We start from the raw sequence: 19,963 nt of genomic DNA on the forward strand, positions 1-19,963 counted from the left end.
TTAAGTATTAGTGGTTTCGGATTTATCTGGTTAGGGATCCCTGTGATAAGTGTCCCCAATTAGTGCGAAAGCGCTAGAACGACTAGACACTAAAGAAATAAATGTATTTGTTTATTTTCATTCAAGGTGAAAATGACGGGATCCGGACTTTTCTTTTAATTTCACTAATAGCTTAACGTTTATTGATAGCACAATGACCAAATAATTAAATCCGAGTGTTAATTGTGAGTAAGTAAGTCATGACAACATGAAAATTTGTTCTAAAATTTGCTCATTTTGCTACGATTCAGGGCCAAAATTAGAGGGTCTGGGACCGAATTCCAAGCAAATGTCCCGAATATTTTGCCCATTGGAAAAAGTAAAAACTAGAAAATTAGAAAGCTACCCTTGACTACGGAAGCCCTGGAGGCACTTCTTATTTCACATATTTAAGTGGAAACTTCACACTTCATTCTTCACGCTTCACATTTCACACTTCATGATTCACACTTAAAATTTCAGTTATCAAAATTTACTTCGGACTTAGTGTGCATTTCAGAAAATCAGACAAGAAGCTAGAAAACCAACACATATGGTAAGTCTATTTTTGCTAGGTAGGTCCATTTACTAGATATGTACGACTAAACTTTTTTGTTTTATTTTCTTTCTTTCTGTTTTTTTTTAGGTCGTGATCAGGTGGTTCTTTACCATCATTTTCGTTGTATACGTTGTTGGCACCGCAGAGACACAAGTGTTGCCACGGTACACTTTTTCTCATCTCCAAGGTTATCAAAGAGAAGAAATTGGAAGAGATGACTTGATTGTCAAATATTTTAATCAAGGATATTCCTATAATGCAATAATTTTCACTTTATTAAGTGTTCCTTACATATGTGAAATAAGAAGTGCGAAGTGCGAAGTATGAATTGTCCCTCCAGGGCTTCCGTACTTGACAGCTTGAAATATATTTCATATTCTGTGCCGCGGTTTCATGTTCATTGTTGTAGAAAACCATTCAAATGTGTTTCATGATTTTAGAGTAGTCTTTTGAAAGATTTGAAACAATTTCTGTAACAATATTTAAAAAAAATTGGGAATCTGAATTTAGTACAAAAAAGATAACAAGAAGCCATCTTACTTTGAGTGTCCTTTTTTACTTAATATTTCGATAACTGACTAGTGATTATCGTAAGCAAACGGTTTTTTTTTGCGTGATCTACAATGCAAATGTTGCACGTTGCAATTTCAGGTTGCTCTTGTTATGTTAATTAGAATAAATTTCGAATTACATTTGAATTGTAGATTACAGTCCGTTTGCTGATGATGTTCACTGGTCAGTGATCGAAATATTTAGTAAAAAATTCACAAAAACAAATTAGCCCTCTCGTCTTCACTTTTTTGCTTTAACGATATAAACTGTTTTTATATGAAATTTTATAAGCAAAGATGGCGGCTACCAAACTAACAAAATAATATAAAAGGCAAAGTCTACAAATACAATGAATGTATTTATGTTTCAATGCATATTATGTAGCTGCCTGAGAATTCAGAACCTCCATCTTATACTCATTAATTATTCATGAGCTCATCGATCAACCAGGGTTTCTTATTTGTACCACGTGCAGTAGTTTGAAACCCCCATCAAATACGACCGCACCCATTTCAAAGTTCTAGTACTTTGAAATATTTCAAAGTCCTACTACTCGGACTTTGAATTATTTCAAATTACTAGAACTTTGAAATAAAAACAAACATAGCAAAAAGAGTATAAGATGTCGTGTCGAATACTCGTCACTGTATTTTATTGGGGTTTATTCAAGATCCGAGTGGAATTTCAATTGCCGAGGCGTACAACTCGTATTTGAAACATTACATCATTTCCGTTCCGCGACTGCCATGACATGTCTGTGGCAGATATTTACAACAATATACTCCAACCACATGGTGACCAGTTTCGAAACCCTATACATCTAACATATTTGATTTACTCATACAGTTTTTCATTCGTAGTTTTGTATCTGAGATTTTGTATCTGTTTCAGCTGCATTTTAAGACTCTCATACTGTTTTTTATTCGTAGTTTTGTATCTGACATTTTGTATTTGTTTCAGCTGCATTTTATTGACTCTCCTTTATTGGAATGGTAACTATTGTCATTCTTAGACTAAAGCACTAATCATGTTGATGAGCAAGCCTATTTTTGGTCTTCATCTTTGGCCTTCATCTTTTATAAATTCAATAAATATAACATATAGAAGAGAAAAAATATAAGTTAGTTCTACTTCAAGGAACTTTTCCTTATATGTAAGTATATACAAATTCAGATGAGGGAGTAAAGCAACAGTTTTATCATAGGTATTTTTTAAATTCATGAATGAAAACGTAACGGGTATAGAGAATCGAGCGATTCCAAATTCCCATTAGCCAAGCCAAGGATTGAAACTGATATGACATTGTTTAACCGTGGATAAAAAAGCGGGTTCCAAACTCCTATCTTACGTCTAGCAATCTCAGACTGGTTGATAACGTTTGAATGACGAACGAGGAAGAACTTCAACTCTATATAAGTTTATGACAAAATAGTAGTCTGAACATATTACATCCGTTTCTCTCCATATCTGACCGCCGTACCACTGTAATTTACATGTCCTACACAAAGTGAAACGACTATTTCTCCCTGTTACGGTGAATTTGAAAATCATTACTTGATAGTCGGACATCGGATCAGCCATAAAACAAGATTCAATTAACTTGGTCCGTTTCCTTTTTTCAAAACCACTAAAGGAACTGGTCTTTTATTCTAAGATCTTCGTTGCGACATAACTGAATAATGCACAATAAGTTTCCATGCTAAGATCAAAAAGCATATAAAAATGGGTTTTTTTTTTTCCGGTTGTGTTAGCTGTTTCGATACCTCACATAAATCAAAATAAATATTTATTCTGTACAACCAAATATAGTTTGCAGCACAACTGTTTCGATTCTAGATTAGTTACCGCTGCTGAAATACTGGTTCGTGACGTTCGGTCATATTTTATTGGCGTACAGAACAGTTTGAACATGGACAGAGTAATTTTTCAGGTTACACTGACTTTTTGTTGTTTGGCTTTTGGCGTGAAAGGAGAAACTACTGGTAAGGATAACGATAACATTGCACTTATTACAGGAATTTTATTATTTTATTTTTATCTTGTGATATAATAGCTATTAAACTAATACTAATCATTTATGTCAATAATATTCATCTGTGTATTTTTTCATTACACACTTAAAAGTGTAAAAAATAAATAAAAAATTGTTCCGTGGGTTAAGTAAAATCAATTTATTGCTTATTTATAATAGGTATTAGGTAGTATTATGCATTTTTAAGCATTGTTAATTTTGATTATTACTACAGACTAAAAACTAGAAAAAAAATTGTTTCGTTGGTTAAGTAAAATCATTTCACTTACTATTATTAAGTAATAATTATCATTAATCATTATTATCTTTGAACATTACACACTACAAACTGAAAAATAAATTAAAATCACTTCATTTATTATTATTAAGCCTTTATTAATTAATAAATTAATCAGCTAAATACTTCGTGATTATATCTTTAGGTTGTGTAGAGAAGTCTCTTTCAGGAAGAAACAGTCTAAATATATCTGACAGCAGTTACACAGCCTCATCATCGTTTGATTATCGCTATGTACCTCATAAAGCCAAGCTGTATGGTACATATGGATGGGCACCAAGGTATAATAGTAATCCTGATGATTACCTACAGATTGACCTCGGTACTCCACGTGTTATTACTGCTGTGGCAACACAAGGAAATGGTGGTGATCCAGATAGCGTGCAACACAAAGAAAAAAAAGAGTGGGTGACAAGTTACAAGATGAATTACTCAGATGACTCGTCAAACTGGAACAGCTATAAAGACGACAACGGTACACACAAGGTAATAACAAGTTACTAGAAGAGATCCCTGATTTTAGGAATCGACTCCAGAAGTACATGTCGTATATGTTTCTAAATATTGTCTATTATTCGAATACATGACATAATGCTAAGCAATGATTGGATAACGATCATTCTCGAAGCCATAGCTCCGGAGATTTAAACAGTGATTACCACTCTAGCGTGACTTCAAATCGCACATGCTAACAATATCGCGGTTTTTAAAATTTAGATGCCGCTCTAAACGCTGTAAAATTAGTGGTTGTACCAAAATTCCCTGGTGTAAACGGGGCCCTTGCCTGCGTAAATATTATACTTTATTGGGTTGCAGATTTTAATCTTAAAATTATAACTTTTACTTAAAAGCATAACTTTTTTCCAACCTGGCCCATAAACTATATACGAATAATTTACTAAATATATACGGAGAAAAGTAGCTACCAACATACATGTGGATTTTGCTAGCCTAACTAAATCGTGTACCATTTGAATACATATTTCATTATAAATTAGCGTGGCCTGAGTTTCAGGCCCAAGTGGAGGGGGAAGGGAGAAATGTTAAGGACCTGACTCTACTCGTGTTGCGCGTCCGTATTCTGGAAGCGTTTCTGATTGGACACACTGAGAACAATAGGGTTTAACTCGAAGTCAAATTACAAATATGTCAATATGCTATACTATACGAGATATATATTTTATATTTTGTATTCTTTTAAGTCAACAATCTAGGTTGCTGGCTAATTTCATCAAACTATATATTCTACTCAAAATGAATCATAATGTTTCAATCGAGGGATGAGTAAGAACTTTGTGTACTGATCTATGAGATACTTCTATGAAATACTTGGTGGTGGGCAAAAGCAAAAGTTCGGGGGGGGGGGGGTGCAAAACGGGGGTGGGGGGAGGGGGGTACTTCCCTATATTCACTATACGGGTACGTGCCGCCAAATAGGGTATGGTTTTCAGCGATTCTACTCTGGAACAGGGCATATAAAATCTCGCTCTCTCCTCTCTGGAACAGGGTATCTATTTTCGCAATTCCGGAACAGGGTACGGTTTTCAGCGATCTTGTTCTGGAACTGTGGTGTATTTGTGTTTTATTATGCAATCGTGATATACAATTATAGGTGTCAATCAATGCAAATCTAACAGGAACAAGGTATTAATTTCAACGATTTTACTCTGGAACATACGTTTTCCCCTACCGTATTTTTGACAAAATAAACAAATAAACAAAACGGTTCTTTTCAGAGCCACCAAATGCTATGAAAGTCATGACCTGATTTGCTTTTGACTTTTTGGATTAATTCGAATAAAAAATATATATACATTAATTGATCCTATAGAAATAGATAATCATTAATCAATCGCGCTGGATTATAAAAAAAAGTATTTCAATGAGTCTCATTTGTTTCTCCAAAAAATTTAAACTCCTTTTTTCGCATGCATATTCCACTACGAACTGGTACTCCCACTACGGCTAGCTAAAATTGACCTAGTACGAGTGGGTTAGTAAGCGTTTGTATTAGCTAATATTGACTTAGTACGGATGGGTTAGTAAGCTTCTGTAATCGTCGAATGAAATCCGAAACCCTGGCGATGTGAATCCGAAACTCTTCCGAGAACTGCGAATCAGTGAACCATGCTTGCTCTATTGTTGGCAATTAATGAGTCTACTGTCATATCTTCTGCACTCATCTGCCATACCTCCTGTTGTGGGTACTATACTAAAGACTATACTCAAGACTCTGCTGGAATACATGCGCTTCTCTGATGATGATTCTAATGATGCCTGATCATGATTAATCTTACTGCTGGAGATCAATAAAAACGATCTGTTTTTAAGTATTAATTAATTTATACATTTTTAGATGTTTGAAGGCAATACAAACAGTAATGGAGTAAAACGTCACGATCTTAGTCAAAACCCGATAACAGCAAGGTACTTCAGATTTGTCCCGGTTGACTTTCATAATCACAAGACGATACGCGTTAATATGTACACTGGTGTTTTTTACCAAGGTATGTACCAGCATGTTCCAGTATTATTCGTGTTGTGTTGTTTTTTTTTTGCATATAAGAAGAAACGAATCGAAGAGTGCATTTTCCTTGACTTTTTGTAAAGGTGTTTTTATCTTTCTCTCTAGAAGCCCCAGTAGTAACAACAATCCCTCATCCAAGATCAATCCAACTAAGCTGGACGATCAAACAGTCCAATCCAACATGTCCCATAACTGGATTTTTCATAAGCAATGGAAGGGAAGATCCGCTTTATGTAAGCAGCAGTGATAAGCAGTACACTTTACTGGGTCTGAAGCCATACACAGAATACAAAGTAAGGGTGTTAGCAAGAACACAACGTGTAAATGGATCATGGAGCGAGACAACAAAGATAAAAACAAAGGAGGACGGTAAAATATTGTCTACTACCCTGCTGGCAGAGTCTCATTTTAACAATCCTCCTCGGCTTTGGCGTGATGTTTTCCGTTTCAGATCACGTTTCATTCTATAGAGTATCATTTCTTTGTTTAACGGTTGCGCTCGGTTGCACATGAAAAGACACATGAATGTGGATACCATTCAAACAAAGAATCTTATTCTCAAGGGAATGAAAACGTGGTATGACATGGGAAATCATTACGCCCGAGCCGATGAGGACTATTTCCCTCCACAAGCGAGAGAAAGAATGGAGATTCTGTTAGCTAATAGTCTACTAAAAGCCTGTAAACAAAATCAAGAGCCAAAAATAAGACGATGTTTAGAAGTACTATATTTCTGTCTTTAAGCTCCTTCTGCTCCAGTAAATGTCACTGGTACTTTGATACCTGCACAACATCCACTTGGACCACGTGTTGTTATCACGTGGGATAGACCACGAGACCCTAATGGCATCATCAGGAAGTACACCATCGTATACTACTATAACGAGGAAGCATTCAATAACAAGACAGTCACAATCAGTGGATCAGCTGATCTCAGCTACATTATCAATGTTACAAAGAATGGGATGCTATCATACAAAATAAGTGCGACTACAGTCAAGGAAGGACCTTATGCAGCTCGGAAAGACATTGAGTATGGTAAGATACAACAGAAATAAACCAATCACTTATGTTTGCTCTACAGCTGTCAACAATTTTGAAATCGTCAAGTTGAATATGAACCAAACCTAGCCACTGTCTATTTGTAACGGGCAACAACTACTCATTCATCTTCAGTCTATATTCATGCATATTGATGCTGATTAAAGTCTATACATAAGCTTAAGATAGTCATCTCGAATAAAGCTTATCGATAAACGTGTCTTCATCATTGTCCAAGGGCGGATCCAGGGTTTTTTTGAAGGGGGGTCTCAGGGGTAAATTTTGTGGGCAAAGGAATCCCAGTCGCATTTTTACCACAAGAAGCCCATTTGACCTCATGAATGACAGGGGGGTCGCGACCCCCCCCCCCCCGACCCTCCCCCTGGATCCGCCCTTGTTGTCAATCAGCAGCTGTATCCAAGAACGTCATCATCACGCAGTAGAAACCTAAACACCTAGGCAATCACGTAATAAGTTCACGCAACTCATAATTACCGATGTTTCTGGAAACGATATTTGATACCCCCCCCCCCCCCTCCCCTTTTACCGCCTCCCTCAAAGGTAAAATCCTGGCTACGCCGATCCTGAGTAAATAGAAAGAAAGTAAAAATACGAAAAACATATTTTATAAGGAAGTAGCCAACGCTGTTCGGGAATCAACATATAGCTATTTTAAACTACCAGACAGAGGTTACACAGCCTCATTATCAACTAGGCTACGATCAGTACGCTATGTTGTTTTCTTATAAATGTTTTATGTTTATTGGTTGCACTAGGGTGTCCAGAGCAATCTCTTGTTGGAAAGGAGAGAAATCTGAAACTATCAGACAGCAGTTACACAGCCTCATCATATTATAAAAAAACAAGCAACCCAGGCGACGTTCGTTATGCACCTTACAACGCCAAGCTGAATGGTTCATATGGATGGGCAGCAAGAGATAATAATAATCCTGATGATTACCTGCAGATTAATCTCGGTACTCCACGTGTAATTACTGCTGTAGCTACACAAGGGAATGGTGGTGTCAATGAATGGGTGAAAAAATACAGGCTGTACTTAGCAATAAATAACATAACACGACGATATACTTATGTAAATTTAAAGGTAATTTCAAAAATCACGAAGAAAACTAAAAAAGTTTGTAAATGTTTGACCTGGGTTTTAAAAGTGAATCAGACAAAAAGGGATTCCTGGGGTGCTGGCAATTTATATTTTTACTGCATAAAAAGCAAAGCAAAACTGTTTCCTAAATCGTACTCTATTTAAACCAGTTTCACATTCTAATCTTTTATTGATGGTTTTTGTTTTTCAGCTCTTCAAAGGAAATACCGACTCTAACAGTGTAGTACGTAATGATCTTACAAACCCTCAACTGGCCAGGTACATAAGATTTGTACCAGTGGAATATCATAAATGGAAAACAATGAGAGTCAACGTTTACGTTACTAACCAAGGTAAGTATTTTGTATCATTCTAGTGTTTTAAACAGTGCTCGGCTACCTTTATTTTTCGTGGTTTTCCCATTCCTCATTTTTGTAAAGCACTAAAATTGTACAGTAGTGGCTGAGGCGCACATCAGTATGTGTGGACCTTTAGATCATAGTCATATTTGTGACAGATGTCGGTCGATGCGCATGCCATGATGACACTTTCAAGCTAAACTTAAAATAATAAGTTAGAAAATAAAAATAAGAAATAAAATAAGAAATAAAAAATCAAAATCGCTTATCACCATCGCAAGCACAGCAGTGGCGCAGCTCAACGGGATAAAACTGAAAGCATGTGAAGGCGTTTCTGACAGCCGCTATACAGTACATGAATGACCCCGGAGCACAGTTATAACCGGTTTGAATTTCTTAGGCCTATATGTCCTATCTTCCTGTACGCTTTTTTATTCATTGTGTGTTGGTTTCTCTCGACTGGAAATAGGATTTAAGGATCAGCAAACAAACTGAACCGCGTACATTAATTGTCAAATTAATTAATACGACCTTATGAGTCTTCCGGCCAGAAGTGCGATAATGACGGTTATGATTCTATGCAGCATGTTTTGGCCATTTTACGACATTCTCTGGACAATAATCAATTCAAAGACCGCAGTAGAAAAAGGTTCTTGTAAAGCCATTGTTTTACATAATAAAGATTTGAAAGTTTTTTTGTTTTCAAAGCAAGCAATGAAAAAAGAACCAACTTCGTGATTAAGATTAAGTTTCAAACTTTGTCATTATTTCATTTTAATTTTATTATTTTATTTTATTTTTCGTTAAAATGTTTCCCCCCACCAGAACCTCCTCGTATGGAATGTATTCCTAAGGAACGTTCAATAACACTAACATGGACCTACAAAAACTGCAGTTCTACAGACCATATCACTGGATACCTAGTGAAAGTCGAAAACAGTACCTTTAGAGTCTTTGGCGATGACCTGACTTATGATGTGACCAACTTAAAGCCGTACACTGAATACAATGTCTCAATAAAGGCCATCAAGCAAGTAGGGCATGGAGTATGGAGCAACGTCACAACAATCAGAACTGCTATTGCAGGTGCATATTTAACACGTATCATTTTCATAACATTTCGTTTCAAGTGAATCATATAAAATAGATTCCAGTTCCTTGATTCCTTGGAAATAGCCAAATATTTGCTCAAAAATGTAAATGTTAGATACTGTATTCAATTTGTATTCTCGCGAGGTTCCTTTAGCAACTTGTTATTACAGTCAGGAATAAATAGTTTGTGTCAAATAACAGGTAGTTATTGTAAAGGATATTTATTCCTGTCAATTTATATTCTTTTTTATGTGGTGTTTTTTTTTTTTTTCGATCGGAAAACATACGATACAGCGTGGCTTGACATTTTAAAGTATTTAATATTGAAATGGTTTCCAAGTGCTTTGTGTGAATCAACCAATAAAATGCATATGACTGTTTAGTTGCGTTTACTGTGCAAATCGTGATCATGCTTACATTGTGGCAACTAATTTGTTGTTCTGCATCGTGCCAAAAACCGCTTCAATTTCGATATAATTACTGAATATAGCATCAAATTCATCAGTTTTGTAATTGGTTTTTTTACTTAGAACCCGAATCGATAGCTTCTCTAAATGTTAAAGAAACGTCATCTGAAACAATTTTGCTAAAATGGAAGGTAAGTATTTGTTATTTATTTAACCAGTAAATTTTTGTGGCATGAACATAAAACATGCGCAGAGCTAACCAACTGTTCCCACCTTCTAGTTTGAACGAGAAGAAAAAACATTTCTTATTAACAAAATATTCTGGTTGACTATTTCGACCTCCTTTGAACTTGTGCTCCATGTTACCCTTATCTAACTTTTTTCCTTCTTTTCTAAAACTAAAATAATAATTATAGCTTCAAAATCAGTCGTTGATTCACGGGCCGCTCAAGGGATACAGGATAACCTATACACCACAAGAAGGAAAGTCTAATATAATTGACGTGGGTGATGTTGGAAACTATACTCTGACGTCACTACTCAAGTATACAACTTACGTCATCACTATAGCAGTCAATAACACAAAGTACATTGGTTCACCAAGTACAGAGCGAAGAGTGAGAACGTTAGAGGATGGTGAGATATTAAAAGCTATCAAACCGTAAAATAAACTAAACATCTGTGTACATCTTATCAAAATATGGCAACCAATTTGATTAATTATTGTTTTGGACTGACTAGACTCGTATTCACGTGGAAACATAAAAGCGTTTTCACATGTAAGAGAGGCAAGTCAGTTCAGAACGATAGTTTTTCAAATGAATCGCCATATTTCCATTCAGTATATGGCTGTGCTTCGGAATGAATAGCTCACTATCATCCGAGCCTCGTGGTTGGTCTCCACACTTAAAGACATTATCATGCTTTTGGAAATTCCTAAACATTAACTCTAGGACTCCATGTCCAGCAGGACAAGATGTTTTTGGAAAAGGGGATTACTTTGAGCATTAAAGTAATGACATATATTGAAATGTTCTTACTTTTATCTTTTATCTTTTGTCTAAAGCTCCTTCTGCTCCAGTAAATGTCTCTGGTACTTTGATACCTGCACAATGCTCATTTGGACCACGTGTTGTTATCACGTGGGATAGACCACGTGACTTGAATGGCAACATCAGGAGGTACACCATTGTATACTACTACAACAATAAAACATCAAATGTAGAGATAGTTACTATAAACGGGACAACTGATCTTATATACGTCTTTAATATTACCGGAAACGGAACGTTCTCATACAAGATTAGTGCGACCACAATCAAAGAAGGCCCTTACAAAAGTGGTGATAACATAACTATACCTTCACTTGGTAAGTGAATATTAAGTTTTTACTGGAATCTAAAAAATGGATGATTTTTTCTCTGAAAAAAATGTCGAGTTATTTTTGGCGCTTTCGATTTTTTCAGTTAAATCAAGACGTAATGCAGATGAAAATTCTACCTCTCCTTTCAACCGCTCGATGATAGCCGGATTCATTGCAGGGTTTATTGTCCTAGTGCTGATTCTCATTGTTGTGACTACTTTATATAAACGGTAAATACGTATGCGCAATCCAATAACGATTTTAAACATAAATGTTCGATAAAATCTAAAGTACTTTTTGTCCCATATATATAGTCGAAATCGCAATCGTAAAAATAAACACGAAGATATAGTTATGGACCCAGTACCTGTACCACTGGCTGTCATTGACGATACGCCAGTCCCAGAGAATAATGATTATATTGATTTCCTGGAAGTGTCTGCAAAAAGTTCTTTCGACGCAGGTAAATGAATCTAGTTATAAATCATATGAAGCTAAGTTCAGCATATTCATTCAATTTTTTTGCGCCGCACCGAAGCCAGACAGCTACACTAGTTTTTTCACACGTTTTTGACATCTTTTTGATAAACTTTCATGTCTTCCTTTCTCAACTGAGTAATAATCGGCACTGCGATGAAGCTCGGGAGATTGAGATTTCGATCTACTGTCATGGCAAGATCGATATCAGATAGACATTTAAACAATAAACGATTATTTTGGTAACGTATTGATTGTATTTACCAAAAGAAAACAACGTAGAAGATCATACATATGAAGAAACTGAAAGCTTCCTTCCTGATTTGATCATGATGACTGCCCAGAGTCCAATAGAATTTATTCCGCCAGACAAAAGTAAGCTCACGGAAGAATTTAAGGTATGTCTTTGCCAACTTTAGTAAAAGTAAATCCTTCATATCTCCACTAATTTATTTATATATTATATATTTCAAACGTTTGAATGTAATAGAAACCATGTTTTTTCAAGAAAATCGTTACCGTACGTCCGATTTTTTAGGAATATTTTACAAACTTAGTTTGATCTTTTGTGTTTTCGTTTTGGTTGGTTGACAACTACAGAGCATACCCGTGGAGCCGATGCATGAATGCAAGATGGCAAAGAGACCTATCAACAAGATAAAGAATCGATACAAAAATATTGTTGCGTGTAAGTCATAAATGCCTATATCACTTCCCTTATAGCAGGTATCTCTCTGCTGATAAATCAAGTACATTTATGGTTTGGCAAATTCTGATTAAATATTACCGAGATCTTTTGCAGCTGCTTTTTCCTTCAACATATGAATGAATTTTTGCTAAGATGCCACAACGAGATTCACATTACGTCAGAATGGAGGTTCTATAATATTAGGGATAATGACAAGTGTCAATACTTTTTTGATTTATGTGTTTATCATTTTTGAGTAGGTGGTTTGCGATATAGAAATTGTTTTCATGAAATATATGTTCTAACTTCAGATGACCATTCGCTTGTTACTTTGGAACCAGTTAATGATGATCAAGACTCGTGTTATATTAATGCATCCTTTATTCGCGTAAGTTTCCCACCGTATCATAATATAGCTATGGTATGAATACGTAGTGATTATTAGAATGATAATTAGGTTTTCTATCCTTTTTCCATTTTATGAAGTTTTGCCATTGACAACGCTTGCTTATGCTTCTTTGACTCTATATGTACAGGGATATGACGGAGCTCCAGCAGCGTATATTGCAACACAAGGTAAAGAAAATTTAACGTGCAGAGGGATGCAATATACAAACTAGAGTTGAATATTGCACTTGAAAGGCTATCTTCATATTCCACATTATACCAAATAGTAATTTCTACGCCGGAAAGTGTCAGAAGCATTCGAAAACTTAAACGCTGCCTGTCAAAGACCTCTCCTTTCTCATTCGTAAATTCAAAATTTTCGAGGAACTCTATATGGTTTCATGCAGGAATAACAGAAAAACTTTTTCTTTTCCCAGTGCGCTCTCCCGGCCCTTACTCTGGCAGTTGGCGCCGTTCTGCCCATTAAGTATTCACTTTAGAGGTCTAGAACTGTAATTTACCAAAATCTTACTTATATAACTTTAGGTCCATTGAACAACACATTGGATGACTTTTGGCGTATGATCTGGGATCACGAAATATCTTCAATTATCATGCTTACCAATCTGCTTGAACTTGGAAAGGTATGTGGCATCTACACAATTTCCATTTTTAGGGCACATGACAATAAAAGGCATGTGAATTTTTGAAATGCATCGTTTTTGCTTTGCTTTGCTTTTGTTTTTGTTTCAGAGAAAGTGTCATCAATACTGGCCTGATAAAAACTCTGCTCGTTATTCAGACATCATTGTCACCAATCACAAGACAGAGGTTTTTGCAGACTTCACTATCCGTACTTTCTTTGTGTCGAAGGTAACCAAAATGAAGTTGTGTTAGTTTCAATTTAAAAAAAGGGATTTTTTATTAGAATGACCTCATTTCTACCTTTTTTCAAGGACGGCATGCCAAACCGAAAAGTTCTTCATTTCCATTTCACAGCTTGGCCTGATAAAGGGGTTCCTGTCCATGCAACGGCTGCACTTGCATTCAGGCGAAAGGTGCTTGCAATGTCTTCTGACGATAACAGACCAATGGCTATCCATTGCAGGTTAGTATCATAGCAGAAAATGAGTATTAAAACTATATTTTTACACATCCGTCACACATGAATGACTCTTTCACATTTCTTTCACATTTCTACCTAACTATCATCTAGACTTCTTGGTTTTAATTTGACATAAAGCGATATTGAAATAAACTATTGGATGATCGGAAATAAAGCTCATGGGTCTTCAAGATGACAAAAACATGATGACTGTAGTCTCAAAGCTCGTTTGGCATAGCATACTACTCTTCCCAGTAGACCGAGGTAGTTGTGATTTTTTAATCGCCTTCGTATGTAGCGTCTGTAATGTTATCCGCAAGTACATTTCAAATCGACCACGTGATGCCAATGCTGTACCACGAGGACAAGTTTTTTACATCACGTGATTAAAACTTGACTGAATTTTGACCACGTGGTGTAAAAAACTTGTCCTCGTGGTACAACATTGGCATCACGTGTTCGATTTGAAAAATACTTTCGGATAACATAACAGACGCTACGAAGGCGATTAAAAAATCGCAACTACCTCGGTCTACTGGGAAGAGTAGTAAATGTTTGTCTATATATGTGTTTAATTTGACAGTGCTGGTGTTGGAAGGACTGGTACCTACATAATGATTGACGCAATGCTTCGACAAGCCCAAACTGAACAGCAAACTCTGGATATTCCTGGTTATCTGCATGCAATACGAGACGACAGACCATACATGGTGCAAACCCTTGTAAGACATCTTACTATTTTTTTGGACACTAAAACATAACTGCAACCATATTTTATCTCTTTCAGTATACACTAGGGCAGAGCCATAACCACAGTAAGCATACGACTAGTCCTCATAAAGATTAAACCTGTGACAAGTGACTATATTTTCGATCCGGTTTTATCATTAGGAAAATATTATCATATTAGTATAGATAAAATGACTAAAACATCAGATCAACGTCCTAAATAGGTATCTAATTTGAATACTGCTTTGACTGATTAGGAGCAGTACATCTTCGTGAACATGGCTGTTCATGAGGCTCTCACTTGTGGAAACACAGAAATACAGCCGCACGACCTCCGTAGGATAATGTATCGGTTGTCAACTGTGGATAAACGCCAGAAACGTACAGGTTATGCGCTGGAGTTTCAGGTATAAAATTCATCCTATCAATCGCGCACTTGTTTAATGTCCTGACACAATCACCTAAAGATATTTTTATTCTGTTTTAGTTTCCTTCCATTTAGTGTGTGTAGCGTGTTGATTTGTTAGTATATTTCACCAGATTCTTTTTGGGAAAAAATTATAAAATGCCATAAAAGACAATTGTATAACAAAAAGTTCATGTCATTGTAGCGTTTAGAAGCTGTTACTTCACAAAATAGTCAAGAGAATTTTGATGTTGGACTGGCAAAGGAAAACACGAAGAAGAACAGATATCCAAACATTGTCGCAAGTATGTGGAACTAACATCCAGCTACAGTTTTAGTGCAGGGTATTTTATTTCTGGTTGACGGAAAAAACGCTCAAATTCTGCATCACCAGACTTCTGCTTTAGTCAATAGATCGCGTAAAATGTTATACATTAATTATATTATATTTATATAATATATATATATAATTTATATATGTATATAAATTATAAATTTCAAATGTTTCATATACATTTGCAGCAAATGGCAGCCGCGTTATCCTCAGCACAGATGAAACCGAGAACAAGGCAGACTACGTGAATGCGGCTTTAATTCTCGATGTAAGTCTTAAGAAGATATGAAACTATATAATACGAAAACTTTGATACGACTGCGAAAGATATAATCAATGTACTTATATTAGCTTGAGTTGTTAATCGAAATGTCGAAAATATAAATAAAAAGATGTATGAAAAGGAAATAGTGTTTCCAATTTTTTTTCTTTGTAGTCAATTAACTAATCAGTTGGTACATTTTCACGAATTTATCACATGACATTCTCGTTTCTTCACAGCTGGTAGATGGTGCCAAGGGAGACTACATTAATGCTTCATTTGTGCATGTAAGTTACTCTGGGGAACTTCAAGTTTCACATAAAAACTCTATTAAATAAGAAAGACCATTTGGCTTGACATGTGGTTTTCTGTCTTATAGACCTATAGAGAGCATAACGCATTTATAATGACACAAGCTCCCATGGAAAGCACGATTGCAGATTTCTGGAGAATGGTTATAGACTACGAGATAGGAACCATCGTCATGTTGAACAATTTGGAAGAAGAATGTGAGGTGGGACATTCATACTGATTTGAATTTCTTAATGAAGCTATATCATGACTTTACCTTCAGGATTCTTTTCTTCAATATATTTTTGTCAATATTATTAATTTTATTGTACTGTTATTAGGATATCTGCCGATGCCTTGCACGCTTACAAATCAGTTTTAACAAGCGGCCAAATCTTGTATACAAAGAATATTCTTCTTTTTTTTTTTTTTTTGTTTTTGTTTTTGTTTTTAGTCTTTTCCTCAATACTGGCCGCAGCATGGAACTAAAAAGTATGGAGATGTCACTGTTGAACTGGTACAGACCAAAGACGTGGATAATATAATTGCAAGACAGTTTGAAGTTACAAAGCAAGGGGCAAGTAACGAAGTATTTGATTTGATTTGCAAAATAACTGAATAGCTTTCAATTCACGTAAACAGCAACTACAATTAAGAGCAGTGGTCGAACAACACCTGTACCGCGCTAAAAACATTTGAGTTAACTTTGTTTAATTATTGTGGTAAAAAAACTGACTATTGGACGTACCTTTCGGGTGGTGGGTGGATTAAGCCTGCGCCCTGCACCCCTAAATTTTTTTTCTACCACTGGCAACGTAGAATCTTATGTTTGATTTATGCTTTATTAATTTGTTAATTTCATTTCCGTTGATGCCTTCTACGGCGGAAAAAAAACGTCACAGAAGTTTAAGCTCAAATACTTGAACTGTTTCTGCGACGACATTTGTAAAGCTGCATATATCATTGTAACATACATGCAGTGGATATGAAACACGTTGCAATTGTTTGTTTTCGCTAGAACAAAGTCTATGCTTAACATTTGATTTGCGGGGTATCTGCGGAAAAAAATAAATACTAGTTAAAACTTACTTTATGGTCCATCGCATTATCCTCAGTCTTGCCAATACTCGTTGTTTTCCAGACTCGTCGTATTGTGTTTCATCTGCAACACTTGAATTGGGAGAACAAATGCATCCCTGCTGATCCCCAGACAGTGTTGAATTTGATCGATGAAGTACAAAAATATCAACAGAAGTCGGGAAACTCCCCAATAGTAGTTCAGTGCAGGTACTTGTGTTATTGAAATTTTTTACTCAGTCCCAAGCATAAGCACTTCACTAAATCTGTGCTGATCCTCTTTTCACAGCAACGGTGTTGGTCGTAGCGGTACATTCGGTGCTATTGCTTCGTGTCTTGAACGAGTCAAACAAGAACAAGTATTGGACGTCTTTCAGACCGTTAAGAGTATTCGTGTCAACAGACCTGGAGCTGTAGAAACATTGGTATGAATTAGACTTTGTTAATTAATGTAAAGCTAGAAAAAATTTCATTCAGTGTCGATATATCCCCGGTGGCTAAAATGAATAAATAGAAAACGTGTGCGCCTGCTATGGCTATACATGTGTAGTTTGAAGCGCGCGAAAGTGCCAAAATACACCCCCTGCAGCACTTTGGAATGCAGCTCAATCCGGAGGACAAAACAATAGGTTCTAATTCTCAGCAGATTGGAATTCTTTCGTTTTGTCCCCCAGATCGAGCTGGTTTGACGTCACATTAAGGCGTCTATACAAGAGAAGGGTTAGAATAAGCATGACGCGTAGCCATCTTAACTTTAGGAGAGAAAAAAAAAGTTTTATCCCGACATTTAAGATTCTATCAGTTCCTGATTCCAGCGATTCCTAAATCCCATTCCAAGCAAGTGATCCATTCTCACTTTCCTGGTTTTTATGTTTTATTTTTAATTCGCAGACTCAGTACGTCTTCTGCTACAACATCATACAAAAATATCTGGACTCCTTCAGTAATTACGCCAATTTTGATGACGTCAATTAATCCTGCGTGCATTATATTACTGACCAGAGAGAACACTCTTGAGAATATATTGTAATAAAATGATTATTCAGATTCAATAATTCAAGAATATTCAAGAATAAGAATTTTAACTATATTCAAAAATGAGCTTTTTAACTATTTGACTGCTATCCTAATTAAAATTTGTAACTACTTTAGATTGATTTTACTTGACCTGTGTCAAAATAGTAAGTATACAATACGATAGGGGTTTGATCCAGAACGCATATAATCGGTAACTTATACTATAATTTAGTAAGAATGGAGGCAAAAGACATCAATGAATAAGGGGGGGGGGGGGGGGGGGGGCACTGATTAACAAATAGCAATAGCAATCCTATATTGTATTCTTTTGTTTTAATTTAACTGTTTGTCACTAATCACACCTTTATTTCACTGACTAAAAAAATCACTTATGTTTAGACTTAAGGACGTTCATGGGCAAAAGATCCCATCGACAATTTTCTTTTTAATTTTGCATGATGAAAGAACATTATACTAGAAGTAAAATAAGCAAATACAAAATGGGGGTCCCCAACTTCGTTTAGTCGTCAGATTACGTGAAAGTTCACCCTTTTTACGGTAAAAACGCGCAAACAACGTAAACATGGAAAGCCGTCAAAAATAAGTCATATTTACTGAAAAAATTAATTGATCGTCCCCATTTTTTACAGAAGACTAGAAAATAACCCAATAACAAGTTTGTATTTGAAATTTGGGTTAAAAATTAGAAATATAATGTTATTGTGCTATAAGTGTGTACTTGAAGCCTTCCCGTTACGTGAAATCATATTCCAATTATACACAAAATATGCAATTTCGATTTGATCCCATCGTCCGATTTTTTCATTTTTCCTCTAAAGTTAGGTATTACCGAATACTTTCAAAAAACGAAATAAAAAAGGGTGCCTAACATCGTTTTTAGAGCTATAAGAGATGAAAGACGTTTTTGAGATTTTGCTTATCAAAACATTGGAATGACGTCCTCACGATGAGCGCGCGCCGCACTAAATTCAAGTGTAGAAAGGATGTGCATGAAAATGCGTAGAAACAATGCCCATGAACGTCCTTAATGTCATTTCATAAATAAAAGCAAAATGTGCGCACGTATTACTTTGCAGGTATCGCTGTAACAAGTCTTAAGTCTTTATTTAGTCAAATCGAAAGCTCAGTACCACTCATCTTTCGTATTAAAAGTATGTATGTGTGAACATAATAAAAATTATGTATGTTAAGTGTATGCTACATCGAGTGCATAAGCAGATTAAAAAATCTGCCTCAGTTGGGTTCTCGCGAGATCTCAAACGCTCGGCGACTGAGGCTTTACGGGAAACACATTTCATATAATAAAAGTTGTTCATAATTCAGAGGTGATCCTGGGTTTTAGGGTGCCTGTGACTATTTTAAAAGGTGGGGTGGGGTAGGGTGGGGTGGGGTCACTTAATGCATGCGTTAGTTATCATCAATAACACATCAGATCAGGCGGTGCTCTTTTTTATGATGCAAACGCTGAGGTTTTATTATGGTACCAGTTTTGTATTGCATCACAGTGGCAATTATGGAATTATTGATCAGAACCAAAAATACTAAAATTAACAATCCCGTCTATTATGGGAGTCCCGTCGGCCCCAACTCAGGTTACGTACGAGCGATCAAAAAAACGGATGCAATTGATAATCACCTCACAAGAAATAATTAATACTATATTTTAACATGCAAATGCCAAAGCGAATTACAATGAGAAGTAAAATCTCTCAACATACCGCCCAACTGTTGAAAACGTCTCTTGAAAAATCGAACTTGTTACCTTGCACTGCGTAACGCACATTTTTTGAAGCCAAAAAAATCCGCTGTTAGGGATGTAACCCACATATGATTATTATGA

The 19,963-nt window shown here is 35.9% G+C and overlaps 1 protein-coding gene across 1 annotated transcript; it reads left to right on the forward strand.

Moving 5' to 3' along the window:
* Nucleotides 1-2,363: 2,363 nt before the first annotated feature.
* On the forward strand, nt 2,364-18,233 carry LOC116303682 (uncharacterized). The gene is made up of 30 exons (XM_089036211.1): nt 2,364-3,111; nt 3,584-3,924; nt 5,795-5,945; nt 6,071-6,334; nt 6,710-7,003; nt 7,783-8,111; nt 8,320-8,461; nt 9,293-9,553; nt 10,090-10,157; nt 10,383-10,602; nt 11,033-11,335; nt 11,433-11,559; nt 11,644-11,792; nt 12,077-12,204; nt 12,407-12,494; nt 12,806-12,882; nt 13,031-13,070; nt 13,428-13,525; nt 13,635-13,754; nt 13,838-13,989; nt 14,570-14,708; nt 14,973-15,122; nt 15,327-15,426; nt 15,644-15,723; nt 15,957-16,004; nt 16,097-16,231; nt 16,463-16,585; nt 17,150-17,295; nt 17,375-17,510; nt 17,977-18,233. Exons 1-30 carry the CDS (start codon nt 3,039-3,041, stop codon nt 18,058-18,060), a joined length of 4,566 nt encoding a protein of 1,521 aa, XP_088892337.1. The 5' UTR covers nt 2,364-3,038; the 3' UTR covers nt 18,061-18,233.
* Nucleotides 18,234-19,963: the final 1,730 nt, after the last annotated feature.

Source organism: Actinia tenebrosa, unplaced genomic scaffold (assembly GCF_029948245.1).
Source record: "Actinia tenebrosa isolate PJP-AT-01 unplaced genomic scaffold, QUT_ActTen_1.0 PGA_scaffold4__44_contigs__length_22323623, whole genome shotgun sequence".
In the NCBI taxonomy this organism is placed as follows: Eukaryota; Metazoa; Cnidaria; class Anthozoa; order Actiniaria; family Actiniidae; genus Actinia; species Actinia tenebrosa.